The following is a 17,573-nucleotide window of genomic DNA, read 5'->3' on the forward strand; positions in this document are numbered from 1 at the left end:
GATCACTAAACCATTTCTGACACTGTAACAAATAGAAACCTTACATTTGAAACAGGTTTTGTGCTGCAGAAACCCCCAGGCATACACAGAATCTAAACCCTGCAACTTTGCAAATTCAGAAGCATTATGCCCTTCTAACAGCACCAGGAAACACCAGGGCTGACACTATTTTGAGTAACCAAGGTTGGGAAAACCCTTAGAAGTGCTACCAATGACATAAAGCATATGACCAGGTAAAGGTAAACATGAAAACTGAGTTCTACATTCATATGTACCACAGCAGCTGATTTTTTTAAACATAAACCCATAAATGTTAGGTATCTGACTAGGTCTGTGTGATTTTGACATGCAAAATTTCAAGGTATGCATACCAATAAAATATTTCTTCTCTAAAGTAACCATAGCATTGTGCTGAGGTAAACAACAAAACTATATTTCTATATTCAGAACAAGAGTAGGTTACCCAGAGTGAATGTCACGTCTGTCCTTGGAGATTTTCAAAACCCAAAGCCCTGATGTAGCCCTGAACAAAGCACCAAGCAACCGGGTTCCAGTGTCAAAGAGCTTTTCACAAAACCCCAGAGTAGATGGCTTCCTGAAATCCCTTCCAGCCCGTGCCCCTCCATGACTATTACACAGCCCTCCATGGATTTTATTGGGATTGGTATTTATCCTTTCACTGCATCAAACAAAAGGTCAAAGCCACAAATGACCTGGATTTATGCAGCTGTTCCACATACATCAGTAGAATTACTTATTTGTACTAGAGATGAACATGACCTATGAAATAATAAGCAAAGGGCTTTGATTATATACATATACACTTTATATCTTGGTAAGCTTGAATCAAAAAGTGAGATAAAAGACACCTCAAAGCCTGGAACCACACCAACAGAAATTTCCAACACTTGAGAATTAATTTAACCAAACTGTATCATTGGCACCAATCCAACCCAATATGCACAAAAGCTTTTGCAGTTACTGAACAGAGCACATTCCTAGGCTACAACCTGCACTTTCATTGTGGGGCACTTCTTTGGTGGTGTTGGTTCCTAAACCCCTCAGATTTAACTGAGGCAAATTGCCCAGGGCCCAAAGTCATACTCAATTCACTGATCTCCAGGATTAACCAGAACTGTTCTCTACACAAGCTGTGTACCTCAGGAAGCACAGCTAATTAGGCAGAAAATTAAGGTCAGGATGTTAAGACATTTCATAAGCTTCCTCAGAACTCAGGATAGAGGAGTCAAATATAGAGCCTTGAGACACCACTACAGGCTGGGTAATGAGCAAGCAAAGGAACCAGAAGGCCTCCAGTCTTCTAGAAACCAAGAGTGTACCAACAGTAGCCAAATAATATGCAGTCCTGCTATTTTTTCTTGAGATCTGAGACTCAGACTCCGTGGAAGGATTTTACAGAGGTGCAAAGGTAAGAAGATTCAAGAAAATGTGCAGCTTTCACGTAAGTTTGAAGAAATGTTAGAGAAATCACAGACTCACAGAATATCTCAAGTTGATGGATCAATATGAATGTATCAATATGAAAACAGCATAAAACATTGCCTCAGTTATCAATCTGACCAACTAAACTCCACATGCTTAAAGAGCTTCTAACCAGTATAAATTTATCAAAATACTGCAGAAGATGGTAGGGTACATATTTGTGGAATACAAAAAGCAGGTAAGATTTCTGAATTTGAAGGTCTTTGTGATTGATTTCTTATATTTGACCACACAATTCTGAAAGTCAGCAGTGACTGGCAGAATGCCAATATGAAAATACATGTTGAAGAGTCATACTTACATTTTTTGCCGTCATGTCAGACAGTATTGCTTTATATTTCATAAAGCCATAAGATATCCCTTTTCATCTTCACAGAATCTTCAAAATGAACATCCTGTAAGACAGTTCATGAAATACCTTAGTTGAAACCCAAGCTTCTGAGAAAATAATCACCACGATAGTCAGGTTCTGCAGAGATACTAAAAATGGTCATTGCTTGGAACAGGCAGAGATGAAATCCTATATATAAAGGCCCAACTTACATAAAGGCCTGACTACATTAATGTCCTAGCAAACCATGTTATATCATTACTAAAGTTTTATAATTAAAACCATGCAATTTTTGCATTTAATGCAGATTTGCTTTAAAAATGGAAGTGAATTACTTCTCTCCACTGCCTCTTTAGCCAACAACAGAGAAGGCTTTAAATCAAATGTATAGATAGAAAAAACAGAAAACATTCAGAATTTTTAGGAAACATGCAAGAAAAAAACCCAATTCAGCTCTAACTCATCTTTTAAGTATTTTCAAGCTTTTTAATTAAACCTGTGTAGTTAGAATTGTAATATTAGAATTCCAGGAAAAGATAAAAATTTTGGTACACCAAAAAATAGTTCAAAGTGACTTATTTTTTAAATGAAAGCTTCCAGAAGGCTTACAGCAGAAGAAAAGTTATGAATCAATGTTGTTAACACAAACCATTTTAAAGACAGAATTAACCTGACAAAATGTTTAGGTACCTTAAAAAGTACTTTATAAGTACTACTTGCAGTTTAGAAATGGACTACAAAAGACATTTGAATTGCATTTGGATGTATAAGAGTGAGAGAACTGTTCACACTTTGAAGTCTGGAATCAATTCAGTAAAATTAGGAAGATACCTAAATTACTTATCAAAGAAGAGTTATGACCATTTACAGCAGAACTCACCAGCTACAAAAGTAGGATGCAATTTATGCCATTTCCTCGGTATTTTAACCTGTGTCAAGTTTGAGAATGGCCAGTGTCTTCACTCCCCCAAGGAAAGCGCCAGGTGTTGTTTCAGAAGTGTGTGCAACTAATGAAGAACTCTACCATCACATCCCATCACTGCTTTAGTAGATTTGGATAACCCAGGAGAATTTTAAATTCTAGCTGTTTCTACACATTTCTTGGTTAATCAGATATCAATTAAACTGCTAGTGAAAAACCATTTCATTCAACTTAGAGGTATCCTCCACTTCCTGTTGACTGAGTTGTACTTATCTTCCTTGGTGCCTCCCTTTATTGCAGCCATAATTAAGCAGTTACTCCAGCACAACACCACACAAATCTACTAAGACATTCTCCTGTGAAAACTTGGACATTTTAGTTTCACCACAAAACATCCAAGAAAAAAATACAAATTTTTCTCTGGCTTTAGAGGAGATACTACAAAGAGGTATCTATTCCCACCCTGGGGAAAGGAGCCACTGGATCTGTAGTAATCCTGAAACCTGAAGCCATAAAGCTACTGAGGTCATGGCAACGAGCAAATACTGAATTCTTGCAATGCATCTGAAAATTATGATCTTTGGTGCCTGTTCTTTTTTTGGCATTTCTGACCCCTGCTGATGAACTCTCCAAATCCATCATCTGGAGCTCTGGCCAAAATTCCAGTTGCAGTCTGACCTTCCTCTCTTTAAGAGGCTTTACAAGTAATTTACTCAAATAAAATGTAGTTAAGAACATAATTGCTGAGCAGTTTTAACTTATTTGCAGATAAGCAAACTAGGTTCATCATGGCAAGTTATTTGCTGTCAAGCTTAATGATGCAGAAGATATTGTCCATAAACTATTACAGTCCTTTGCCACAATGCTCTTCAGCCAGTAAGAACAGTTGGGATTCTTCCAGCTTTATGAACACATTTTGTCAAGCCCGAGAAGCCAGACTTTGTGACCCCACCATCTGCCATGACCTCTTGTCAGGTTCAGACAAAAGAACCGACACAGATGGCCTCAAAATGGAGATTTTCTTCATTCCCAGTTGCTGCATGTGCTTGCACCACACAGACAGAAAAACATAAAACTCAACCTTTTTTCTTTTTTAGCTGGTTTCTACTGAAATGAAGCTGCATAAGGACAGAGCCCAGGGCACACGAGACACAAAGATTGCTTTTTTTGGAACTACATTTGTCCCTTCATAAGCTAAGTCTTGGTTTATAATCCACTGAAATAAAATCACCTTTTGGTCATATATCGTACAGTACGAGGAGCCAATCAAACTGCCTGACTTTGTAAACTCTGAGTTGTAGCTTCTTTTAGAACATGTTTTCTAATTACTTATGCCACTGATATTAAGAAGCCAGTCTGAGTATGAAATTTACAAAAGCCCAGGTAACCAAGCTCTAGTTAGAGCAAAACAGTGCAGGAGTTTTATCTGTACCTATTCTAACTACAAGTTAAATGTCTGATCTATTTTGATGTTTTGGTGATTATGAAGCTGAATCCCAGTGCAACAAACAGTGCAAAACAGAAAACAGTTATCTGCAGAATAACATTGCATTCCTTCTTATGTTTATTTTCTATCTCTTGTCCAGTCTTATTTTTAAATTACCCCATAAGACAACATAACAGTCTGCTCTCTGCTTTACCAAACTTACCCTGGCTTCTCTTCTAAAATTTTATCAGTACAAGTCACAGCCTCACCTAGGCCAGCACCATGCAAAGATCCTCCTCAGTGCAGGGGCCAGTTCCCAGCAGAAAGTGCCATTTATGTAATATTACATCAGTACTAAACATCTACAAATGAAGACAACTATTGGACAATCACCTGAATTATTATGATGAAGTCTTCACAGAACACATGAAAGATAAAAAAGAGATATTTTAGTATACTAGAATGGTTTTTATCACCTCTAAGGAGTGCTTTTTCTGATTTACCTGGTAAACAGTATTGTAAAGTGAAAATTATTCCAGGTAACTGAGTCAGCTAAGAGGAAAGCGTGATGAGTTTCAAGAAAAAAGAAACCTGTATAACACCGGTCTTTCCACAAGAAAGTAATTTATACTCTTCATATCCCTCTCCACAGTACTAACTTTCAGCTATTACAAGACTGATTTCAGAAGACAGCAGTAACAAAAAGACTCCTTATTAATCAGTACAGGCTCAGTTTAAAACCACTAATTTATGCACAGCATCTACACGGCTTAGACCACCTGTTACACATATGCTGCTTCAGTGTGTCTCAAGTTTTCAGATCAGTAATATTTCAGAATTATTAAGTACTTATCAGAATTCCACCTGCTTCCAGGAAGTGTTTCTTCAGCTTGTTCCTAAAACATGTTTCAATATCTAACTCCTTTTTGAAAAAAAAAAAAAAAAAAAAAAAGATTTAAAAAAAAGACAGGAATGCCATATAACATCCAGCTCGTCACTCAATGAAGCTCTTCAAAAAAGCCAACCAAGGTCTATACCCAACAAGTCACATACACAGGATGGGAAATAAGCCATCACCTTCAGCTGTCACACAGTATTTTTTATTTTGAAAATAACATTAGAAAGTAGCTCGAAGGAAGCCTTTGAAAGAAACTTCCACCATGATGTGTATGATGAAGGTCTGGCAAGTATCACAACTTATTTTTCCAGCCTTTACTGTGAGCAACTGTATGCCTTCAAAACAGTTCTAGTAGATAACAGACAAGGTGATTAGAGAGACTGAACAAAGCAAGTCTAAGCGACTTCACCACTGAATGATATTACAAATTTTTAACAAAATAAAATCATTTGAGAGGAGTATTCAGTTTAAAAGTGTCACTGTTTAATCCCCTTTACTTGAGTTAAAAGGCTGCAGCCTGCAAATCCAAAGCACAGAAGCTGTCCCAACTATATAACACAAAAAGGAAATGAGCATTACTGCTTTAAACCTAGATCCAAATGAAAGATAAAACTACCTGAACCCAAATTGAAAGTGAAGATCTCATCATGCAGTTAAGATCGAGCAAAATGCCAATGCATCATCAGAAAAAATTACCTGACACCTCCTGGCAATAGCAGTAATTATAACTCAAGTTTACATAGCACAAAGAACTTGGAAAAACAGAGGAGGCATTCCTGCAAGTTCAATGAGTATAAACTGTAGCACTTCAGCTCCATGAAGGAGATCCACCAACCTGAGTGGTTTGCTAAAAGCAAATGTCCCCTCAAGGACTTAATGTAGCAAATACTGAGGCAACAAAAGAATTAGATCCCATTCAGGACCCTGGGAGTGGATCCCAAACACTACATCCCAATTACTCCCACTACTTGTTGTATTTATTCACTGTTGTACCAATTATTTACTACCAATGTACACAGTATATGACTGTACATGTATACATGACTAGAAAAAGCACTGTTTGATGGAGGCTACTCAATACCCTGAATCCCAGCAGTGAAGACAGGTCTGAGTGAGAAGAACATGTGACAGAGGAAGAAATCCAAAGCTGGATTCAAACTCTCTCCTAGCTCAAAGGGCTCGAAGTCTCCGTTCATGTAACTGCACTGCTGACCCTCAAGTTCTGCTGCTTGCCCAGTCCTGACAGGGCTGAGTCCCCAGTTCCAGCAACCTGGACCTGGGTGCTCCTTCCCTCAAGGGACCTGGTTCCTGGGCATGTTCCTAGACACGCTCCATGCCAGCACCAGCAGTGAGCTACATGCCTAAGAACAGGGCAGCACTCATGGCTTCTTTCTGCAACAGTGGGGTGAAGCATGTCTCTTATTGTCCAAATAAGGACAACTTTACATTAAACACATGGAATAATTCCCTAGCACTTGAACCTCTGAAGGCTCTTTTAATTCCCCAAACCAGCTTACTGTCATTCAAGACAGAGTACATAGGGCCTGACATCAGCACAGTGGATAACGTTCACTTAAAGCATGATCTAAAACGTCTTTTTGAGATTTATAGACAACTTTTATCACTACCAAGATATATTTGGAATTAAGAGAAATTTATCTGCAGGGGTTTTATTTTAAGCAGGTAATCTATTCTGAAAGCTCATTTTTTGTTCTCTCACTGGGTTTCTAGCCCATAGCTGTCTACTACACAGGCACAATATTTGGGAGTCTGCTGCTTCAGTACTAAGAAGCAGGTACAATTTCCTCTCAGAATAAACAGCACACTGTATTTTCACAGACACATTTTTGCCTGAAGAAATTTCATTTTCACAATGGATTGACATTTGAAAAAAATGTAGTGATTTATGTGATGACTGTAAAATACCATGGTAAGATGGTCTTTGCGCATTGCCAAGAACACATTGGTTCCTCTTTCAATCAAGCTCAGCTGAAAACAGCATCTTTTTGTCTACTGAGACTTCACACCAGCTTCTTCCTAACACCAGCCCATACACTGTATATGCATCAGGGAATGCTCTAGATATTAATCTGGTTTTGTAAGTTTTAATTTTGAGATTTAAAAATTTCCAGAATTATCAGTGTATTGACAAATATATGGAAATGTTTAACCACACTGTTGAGATATACTTTTGGCTACACTTCACAGCTGGAAGGATCATAACATCCAGTGAACTGAAAATAATTTTACATTTAACTAAAAATCACCAAGTTATATGGCAACAAAAAACTTGATTATGAAGACTTAGTAGCTCTTTCTTCCATTTTCCTCATAGTTTGCTAGAAGCTTTGCTCTAGTTTAATGCCACTATTTAACTCTACTCTTGCACGGGTTGAAGACTATGACAGTATTCACTAAACAGTAAAGGTTACAAAAACGTCATACTTCTTTAATTGTAATTTGGTACAAAGGCAAAAAGGGATTTTTCTGGTGATGAACAAGCTCACAAACACTGATCACAGCACACAACGTTACCTGAAGGGCACAGTTCTGTGAAACATACTGCACTGCTCTGAGATCCCACCCCTGCTGAGACTGCTACAAGGGATCTTCCACTTTTACCCACTTCTTCCACTTTCCACTCCTTCCCAATGCTGCACACCCTCAACAGCTCCCATTGCTCCCTGACCTCCTCAGTGAGCCACCTCATTTCTAATATTGTCAGAATTCAACAGTGGGGCTGACGGGGGGTACAAGAAAGTTTTCCAATTGCTGTGACCCCTGACAGCTCCAAGGGCCACCTCAGCCTGTGCACAGGACAGGACCAGCCCTCGGACTTTGCCATGGACTGACCAGTTCCATTTCTGAAAAAAAGCATTCACGATCCCTCAAAATTTACTTATGGAATGAAATGTAACAAAAGGTTCCATATGGCTTGTTCATATGGAGACTACTGTATGCTTTTGAAGAATTCACTGGGGTGTGTGCATGCTTCAAAAATCCATTAGGAAGGGGCATATTTTTGTCTCCAGATCACAGCCTCCTCAATTTCTTATACAGCAAGAAGCAGGATTAATAATTTGCTTTTGACAGAGAGCAGAAATCTGCTGTTATACCAAATCAATACACACCTTGAAATTGCATCAATTTTATGTGTGAAGTTATTGATTTAAAAAAATGTTTGAATGTATTTGCAATTGCAAGTTGAATTTTAAATAAACTGAAGTTTACAACAACCTGATTACACCTTTAAGAGAACAGAAATATATTTCTCACATTCCTCAAATCTCAAGGTCAAGTTTATAACAAAAGGAAGTTACCTAAATTCCTCCCAAGAAATGGAGAGCCCATGCACACACGGTTTCACATTTCACTCTGAGGACATAAGCTCACTTTCACTTGCAGTTTCTAATCTCATCCATAATTACTGGTCATGTTACCACCATATATTCTTGGATGACCATTACAGTTCACAAGTGACTTTTAGTATGTCAATGCATTGGCATTTACAAGCCCTAATGAGCAGCTACTGATAGATTTGCTTTAATTCCCACAAATAGCATTATAATAGCTGCTACCAAGTCGAAGAATTCCTCTCTACAACTAAAAGTTCACAGCCTTAAAGACAGTGGGTACCTGTTGCAACCTGCTAATTTCTTTCTGACCTTATTTTTCTTTTTTCCCACCCTGAAATCTGCAGTAAGAAAACAGTAAATTAAAATAGTCCCTTATTCACACAGAACATATTTGTGTACACCACCCATGGGTAAATGGATTATGAATTCCTATCAAATTAACCTTCCCATACACCCAGCCAGATGTTATAATCACCCAAAAGAGGTCAGTGAGGGACTCCATTGAACAAAAGTACTAAAGAGGCTGTAAGCCACAACTGAATCATTTGCTATTCCCACCCAAACCAACACAAATCTGGCAGCAGCAGGAACCTGATGGAACAGGAGAAACCTGCCTTGCCTAACACAGGAGCATACTCTAAGCTCCACAGGAAAAAATAAATTGAGCTGCAAGACCAGAATTCCATTCACAAACGGAGTTTGGTCGATAGATGTCAACAAGAATTCCACGGTTTGGACACGGGCACTCCACTCACTGTTAGCAAAGAGGAACAGAAGCAGTCCCACTACCATCACTGCTTCCTCTGACCTCTGTTTGTGTAAAAACTGGTGCTCAGCACATCCACTGACTGAAATAACACAAACCCAGTCAAAACAACATCAGCTTTATAAAGTGGATGATTTCTACAGGTCATGTTAAAACCTGGCTGTTGATGTCAGTCAAATATCCTACGGACTGTAAGATCCCAGTGCTGTGACAATCCTGGATAATGCCTTCAAAGATACCTCTAAAGAAACCCCTTCTAGACTTTGTGCTTAAATGATTTGTGAAGTTACAAAAAATCAAGTTTTCTTCTCTTTTAAACATTATCAAGTCAGAAAGAATGAAACTGTGCCAACACCTGAATTGCGGCAGTTCACAACCAAGCACAATAACAAAAACAAACACTCATCTTCTCCCAGCTCGGTTTCAGGCTTCATAGTGACAGCCAAAACTGGATGTGAGCTGGCTAAAGCATTATTTTTCACGTGCTACAAAAATGCAGGAGTTACTTCAGGTTTCAGTAAATACAAATATCCTCACAAATGGCTTCACAGGAGGCTGTGGATTTTGCAAACCATGTTCTGAAAGGCACAGAGTTTCTTTAACAGTACTAAGTGAATAGCTGGACCTCAAATTATTTTCAAACATCATCTTTTTTCATTTAATTACTGTTCTGTATTTCACCAGAAGTAGGATATTCTACAAAGCTGTGCTTTTGTTACAGTTCCATTATAGTGGTCTTAAAAAAATGAACTATTGTAGGCCTGCAGTTGACTTGCTTAGATAGATTTTTATGCTATAAATACTGAAAAGCATAAAAGTAAATTTAAGCAGCCTGTAAAGCCCTTTATTGGGAACTATCACTGCACATGGGACATCAGACCAAGGAGCAAAGGAGTTCCTTTAATGAAACTATGAAAGTAAGATCACTTACTACTGCCTCAGATCCTTGCAGAAGAGTCATAGTCTACAAATAAAATAATGGGGGAAAAATAATTCATTTCATTCTAATACTGGATGTTACAAAACATACAATAAGAATCAATCCAGGAAGTTTTTACAAAACTCTCACTCCCTGCACCTTTATACAATATTTCTTTGAATATCCCTGGTTTCTCAGATCCCACCACAGACATTTATGCCCTCAGCTCCACCATCTTATGTGCCCTATTACCACACCAAGACATTGTGGCTGTTTTTCACCTAATACCTGAAGTTTTGAGACAAACCCATCTGATTACAATGGTTTCTTGGCTTTATGCACAAAAAAATCCACAAGGGTATTTCCTTGCAGCAGAACAGACAGCTGATTTTCCCTATTTTAAGATTCACTGTTGGTTCATTAAGAGTCACGTACAATGAATGTAATTGGAAAGGCAGTGGAGAAAGTCTTTTACCATTACACTCAAAAAATGAAAAAGCAAACAATTTAAGAGATTATCACTTATTAGAGACAGCCCTAAGAACATTATATTCAAGTAGCACACCAGCAGAAATGCAATTCCAAGAACTGAATTAGACTGGCTATAACTAGAACTCATTCTGCTCCACATCAGGATACAGAAATTTAAATATTTCTCTCTACATAGGATGGGCTGCAGCAGCTTCACCCCCATACCATGCAAGTCCACTACTCTATATTGCATTTAGAGATTCACATTCAGCTTTCAAAGGCACAGTGACAGGCTCTGCACATCTAAACCAACATCACACACCCTTGACAAGGATGTAATGCTGGAATTTTGGTCCCTGTTTCTTCACTAAACCTTGAACAATTTTAGCCAAAGCTACTGAAAGATCTTCACTGGGAGGGTGCTCACAACTGCTTAGGAAGTGTGTCCAGATGCACCAGAGGTCTCTACAGGGCTGTCCAACACAGACAAGAGCAGACAGAGATAAGGAATGCTCTGGTCCTACTGACATCCCCTGCAGAACAGCACTGCTGCTGCCCAGCTGGGGAGCTTGGCCTGTGCCTGTATTTACACTGGAGAGCTGCTGCCAAGATGCTCTTCTGAAAACTGCACCTTCCCACTTTGTAAAGTGAGGCCACCAGTCAGAACCCTCTGCAGCAATTAAGAGCATTCATCTCACTGGTGTGTTTTCTGTAAAATTAATTCTATTATGATAGTACAAGTCAAATGGTTTCTTTTTGCTATGCTGCAGTAGTGATCTTTGTTCAAAGGGGAAGTGGTTAAAAGAAAGCCAAATAATTTGACAGTAATATAAGATCACTCTTAAATTCACCCATGAGACAATCTTATTAATATTCAATAATTTTATTTTTTCTCCTAGTATAGAACTAAATCATTTGACCTGTTACTCTGTCCTTTTCTAGAGGCACTAGACTCACTTCACAGTAAGAAACTTTTCAAAAGTTGACTTTTTTTCCCTCCTGACCACCTCTCCTGCCAAGTCTTTTCTTTTCTATAACACAAACTTCTCCTTAGTCCTCCATGTTTTTTCAAAGTGCTATATTTAACACCCTCCACGTTAGTTTGAACAGAAGTTCCTGAAATTCAATACTTCACTGCGCAAAAACCGCCAGTGAGTATAAAGAGCATTGGCATAAATATGGGCTGTGAAACACAGCTCTGCATTTGCCCTGTAACACTGGTCCTCTCAATCCTTACCACACTTACACAGATCTGTTTTTGTGTATGACAGGATATAATATTATATAATATAATCAAAAGAACTGAGGTTAATTTGGGAAGGGGAAAGGAATAGAGAAAATCTATTAATTTCTTTTTTAACAGCATCCATTTTTATCAGCATAACATTATTTCTGAAACAAAGATTGTATCAACTTGCAATTTGTTACAGCACTACACAACCTCCAACATTTTATTACCTTTTGTCCACATAATTAAGCTACATCAGTGATAGCAGTTGAAAAACAAAGTCACTGTGAACCATATTAATGAAGAGTCAAAAAAATAATTGAACTACTTTCAGAATTACAAAAGCTGACCAAGAAATAATTTGTAAAAAATGTTTACCTGGCATATTATATCATATCAATTAAATCTATTCATTTTCTCTGTCAAATCAAGAATTTACAGAGAAAATGAAACCCAAAGTCCTCTCTCCAGAGGAGAGCAGCATAAGCTGAGATACACAGCTCGGCATCCCCCCTTTACTCAATGAGGGAGCACGCTCTCATTTGCGGTTTTCTTCCACATTTCAAGGAAGTTTGCTTATTCCGTATTTTCCTTCTATTGTTTGTATTCTGAGTTCCAACAGACGGTGTTTACACTGGGTTCACCTCTGCCGCTGAGCCCTTTACAGCTGGAAGCCCGGGCAGGCCTGTAACTCCCAGGAAGAGGCAGGCAGGGAAGTTTTGTTGTTGTTGTGCCGGACTGACCCTCTCCCGATAAGACCCGCGGGTGAGAACCGCCCCGACACGAAGTTCAGGCACCACTGAGCAGGGCCGGGCGCTCGGCCGGTGCCTTCCCGCTCCGGGGCCGCGGCCGGGCCGCCGCTCGCTCCGCAGCCCGCATAGCCCGGCGCGGCCCAGCCCCGCCGCGCCAGCGCTCCCCACAATGGAGGAGGCGCCCCGGCTGTCACCGCCGCCCGGGCCCGCCCGCAGGTGTCGGGCACCGACTCCCGGCCTCCCGGGTCCGCCCGGCGTAAGGCACCGGGGGGGACGAGGTGGGGCTAGACCGCGCTGCCCGGCGGCACCGGGGAGGGGGCGGCTGGGCCGGCGGGACCGCGCCGCCCGGGGCACGGGGGGCGGCGGCCGCTGATCGCTGAAGAAAGGCGCTGCCCTTCCCCCTCACAGCCCCCCACACCCGCCCCCCGCTCCCCGCTCACCAGCAGGCCCGGTCAGGGACGGAGGTAAGGCGGGCGGTAGCGCGGGTTGGGCCCAGACAGCGACGCTGAGGCGACGAGACGGCGACGGTCCCTTGGCAGCCGCCGCGGCAAGGAGCGATCCAGTCGCGCCGACGACGCCTCTCGGCCGGGCCGGCGCCGCGCACTCGCCGCTGGCGAGGAGGCCCGGGAGCCGGGACCCCCGGGCGGCCCCCGGTGCGTGGCGGCAGCAGCGCCCGCAGCGCCCCCGGCCCGGCCCCGCCGCCCCCCCGCGCCCGCCCCGCGCCGAGCGCTACCCGGTCCTGCTCCCCCGCACAAGCTTGGCGGCGTCTGCCGGCCGGGAGCGGCCATTGGCTGCCGCGACGCGTGACGCCAGGCGCCCTCCCCGCGCCATTGGCCCGGACCTGTGTGTGTACACACACCGCTCGCCAATCCGCCGGGCCGGGGCCGGGGGGGGCGGGGCGGAAGGGCGTGGCCGGCCGGGAGCCGCGGCCGCCGCCTCTCCCTCGCGGCGCGCGCCGGCCGCCGTCAGGACTCGGGTTCGATCCCCGCGACGGCTCCAGGCGGCCGCACCTGTCCCAGCGGCGCCCAGGTGCTGCGGGCGGTAGGGAGTGTATAAATACACAAATACATAAATATATACAGGCCTGTATTTACACACAGCGCGCGGCGCCGCGCTGGCTGCGGCCGCGGGCCGTGCCGCTTATCTGCGAGGAGCTCCTGGGGCTGCGTCCCGGGATGCAAAGTTCAGCCCCGCCGCGGACTCGGCGCCGCGGGCCCTGCAGGAACGTCCGGCCCCGGTGCGGAAGCCGGCGGCAGAACGAGGTCAGGGCCGCCTGTGCACCGTGCCCGGGCCCAGCTCCTGCTGTGTTCCCCCTGCGAACAAAGGCTCCCGGGCCAACAAAGCGGCGGCGGGGCCGAGGAGCAGCGACCGCGCCCTCGCACCTCCGCCCTGCCAGACCCGGGACCCGCCCCGCAGCCGCAAAAACCAGACCCAGCTCGGCGCCTTGGAAAAGCCTTAAAAAGTGTTTAATTTCAACGTTTCCTTACCGCTTGAAAAAAAACTGTTTCAACGAAGCAGGGTTACGTATTCCTACAGAGACTATATAAATAGAAAGCACTCCTGGGAGCAAAAAAATAAATTCGGCACTAGTTCCATTCAACCCAACGATGCAACATTTGTTAAGTCTTCTCGAGTGCAGCCAGGCACACATCCAAGGCGCGCAGTTACCCATTTTACATATTTCTCCAACACAAACGCAGCTTAATGCCAATGAGCAAGCTGAGCAAAACAAGATGTATGGGGCCACAAACACTATGTGCTTTAAATCCCTTCAGATCATACATATACTAGATCAAACATGGTCAACTTCTGTTTTTCTTGCATTACAGACATTAAATGCTCTAGAAAGACATGGTTTTGATCCTGTCGCCTTCACTAAAAAAGGAAGGAACGTCAAAAAACAAGGTGTTCAGCCTATAAAATTGAGTTCCTAAATGTCAGTCTAAGGAATATTAGCAGTATTAGCAAACAAGACCTTTGTATTTATTGCAATGAGGCAGTTTACAACTGAAAATCTTGCATGTGCCTAGGAATTTGCAGATTGTGGTTTTAATTTCTTTTCCTCCTCTAAAAAACACTTCCATGACATGTAACAAGACCTTTTATCAATATTGGCAGTGTTATGCAAGATACATTCAAAGAAGCAATAGAAATATGCCAACTATTGTGTATTCTCTTGGAGCCCCCTCTAACAGGTACAACCACAATCACTAATATGACACACGCCCTGACAGAAGTGCACAAGGCACACACTACCTTCAAAAGGAAAAAAACCAGAAGCAACCAGGTTGGCTGGTTTACTGCACTATTATTAGTTACCACAGCTAAACAACTACTTGAACCTAGCCTCAATAAAGACACTTGGGCTTCACTGATCTCTTTTTTTGTTCACTGGTTTATTTACTTTTTTGGCAAGAAACACTGATGAGCTGAAGTCAGATACTGGAGCTGATTATGAACATGAAAAATAGCCATTTGAACCCCCAAGGAGAGAAACAGAAGGAAGGTCACTGCTGTAGTTTGCATTTGCTTTCAACAGCAAATTGCAGACTAACTCTATATACACACATCTATACATATATATTTACACACACACACTATTGAGTTTGAAGGTGGTGAAACAATGACCAACTTGCATGAGTGTAAGTATGCTATTTATGCAACATTCTGAAAGACTGTAATAAACTGTATTGGTTTAGAACTTTCACAAATCCCAAATTTTACCCCAGAATGAAGGCTGCATTGAAAAAAACCCCTTAGAATTGGGTTTTTTATACACACTAAGGTGTGGGTTGAGCAGCTACGCCTGCCCTCCAGAACCTGTCTGGTGTCCCAGCCCTTGCTCCCCCTGGCCAGTCAGATCCAGCCAGATCTCTCCTAGATGCCAGCTCTTTTCCCTTCCACAGTACATCACTTTTCAGTATTTGCTAGTTTTACTGCTTTCCTGTCAGCCCACAGCCCTTGCTGTGATAACCTGCACAAACATTAACCCAAAACAGGCTCCCCCTCCCCCACCATGCCCTTTTCTCCTGCTCAACCTGCCCTGACTCCCCTTAAAGCCCTAAACTAACACACTGCCCAACTTCTGGGTCAGAGCACCGACTCACCTGCAGGACTGTCACACCTCTTTGTTTCAAGAGGGACTCATACCTCGTTAGCTCAGACCAGTAACACAACCCCACCGACTGGCAGGAAATGGTTCTTACCTCTTTCTCTTCAACTGCTGAGCCTCTTGCGCTGTGCCCTGATCCTGGAAATAGTGAGACTAGTTGAAGGATCTTTCTACAGAGATTATGCCAGTAGAAGGTAACAGGCTTTCAGCAACTCAGTATTTTGCTTTTTTAACTTTCTCCTGATGGGAAAGCAAGTCTAAATGTTCTTATTAAAAACAAAGGAGAGTAACTGAATTAATTTTACATGAAATTGGCTGTTAGAGTAGAGCAGAAAATACTGCTTAAAAGAAAACAGTCCTCAAAAATCTTGGTCAAGTTTATTACAGTAAGCTTTTAAACACAGACAACTTGATCATTTTTTTAGCTATGTAACAAAATTAATACAGCTGCTGATAGTATTTTCAACTATCTGAAGACTTTTCCATCTCCCCTTTCTCTTAAAATACAACAATTAATCTAATAGTAGCAAGATTCCTCCAACAACAGAGGGGTTATTATGAGGCATCACTTTCCATGCCACATAGTCCCCACATATTTACTAGGACTATAGGTTATGAATGATCCAACTGCCAAACTGATAGGACGTTATCCACTATCAGCACGGTGGGATCTGTGAAGGCAGAATGCCCAGAGATCATTAACACATCTCAACTCAGTTGCCAATCTTCACATGTCAATGAGCTGCATTGCTGTCCAATCCCAAATACAAAATTAAATCTCAACTGAGTATCTTAAAATGACAAAGCCAAAAACGAGTTAATATTTGTAATTTTGTATTGTTACCTTTACTATCAAACTCAGCTGATAGAAAATGTAAAATTGCATATACTTTCCAAACTGATGAAAACAACCTTGAGACAAAAAAATTAAATAAAAGCAAAAATACAGCAGTAAAAGCTGACATATTTTTAATAAAAGTTAGTATGAGTGAGGTTTTAAAATGGTTTTAATCCCCTTCTGTGCAGCAAAAATTGGGACAGCACAGCACCTGTAAAAATATATCTAAAGCTTATTTCAAATCCATTATCAATTAACAGGTGCCACATTTAGATAACATCACATTAAAGATTTCATGGGAAGACAAAATAATTTTTTTGGTAAAAGATAAGCAAAAGAGGCTTTGATCAGTAATCAATTTTTTTCAAAATGTTGGTTTGTCTGCTCAGTCTTTGGACAACTTCATGTCACAAGCTGTGGCAAATGCTCTGATCTCCAAAAGTTGGTCCATCCTGGGAGATTTCCAGACACCCCTGTTTCAGAGCCTTACTCCCTTACTTTGAACCTCTCCACATCAGAGCTCACAACTCTGCAGGCCATTTGAAAGGTTCAGCTGGTAAATACACCAAGGCCTTTCCACATCCATAATTTGCAGTGAAGTTTCTCTCCTGTAGACTTGAGGTTAGTGAAAGGAAAACAGCTTAAATTCCTGCTTCAAATTAAACAGTGACAGTGCTAAAATGGTTATCCAGAGTGTGTCCTCTAGGATACCTCCTGGAACAAGAGGACTATACAGTCTCTTGGGTATCTTCTCTCTCTCTAGCTGTGCCATTGCCAGGGTGAAAACCACCACCACATAAAGGTGAAGTATCAGGCACATGGTGCAGAGCTGCCTCCAGCAGAGTGATTTGAACAGAATCAGGTTGAGCTCCTGTCAGAGCTCTGTCTGGGAGCACTGCAACACTGCCTGCTCAGCCCAGCTAAACCGCCAGGCTACCAAGAGAACCTAAGTCAAGGAGCCTTCAACAAAAGGGCACTAGGTGATGAAAGGCAGATGATGATGAAACTAAACTCCCTCAGTGAGAACAAAATGTAGAAAACCAGTGACTGA

The 17,573-nt window shown here is 41.9% G+C and overlaps 1 protein-coding gene across 4 annotated transcripts in view; it reads right to left on the minus strand.

The window, feature by feature from the left end:
- TFDP2 (transcription factor Dp-2) overlaps positions 1–15,977 on the minus strand; it is a 55,788-nt gene extending 39,811 nt beyond the window's left edge. For 2 of the 4 annotated variants that reach the window (XM_059855376.1, XM_059855375.1), the window contains exons 1-2: positions 13,013–13,225; positions 1,805–1,898 (exon numbers count right to left, since the gene is read on the minus strand). In XM_059855376.1, the coding sequence (XP_059711359.1) occupies positions 1,805–1,846 (42 nt within the window). In that variant the 5' untranslated portion in view covers positions 1,847–1,898; positions 13,013–13,225. Of the gene's footprint in view, positions 1–1,804; positions 1,899–13,012; positions 13,226–15,778 lie in introns of those variants that run through there. The other 2 variants (XM_059855374.1, XM_059855373.1) reach the window with 2 other exon arrangements.
- Positions 15,978–17,573: the final 1,596 nt, after the last annotated feature.

The sequence above is a fragment of the Haemorhous mexicanus genome, chromosome 10, assembly GCF_027477595.1.
Source record: "Haemorhous mexicanus isolate bHaeMex1 chromosome 10, bHaeMex1.pri, whole genome shotgun sequence".
Taxonomy (NCBI): domain Eukaryota; kingdom Metazoa; phylum Chordata; class Aves; order Passeriformes; family Fringillidae; genus Haemorhous; species Haemorhous mexicanus.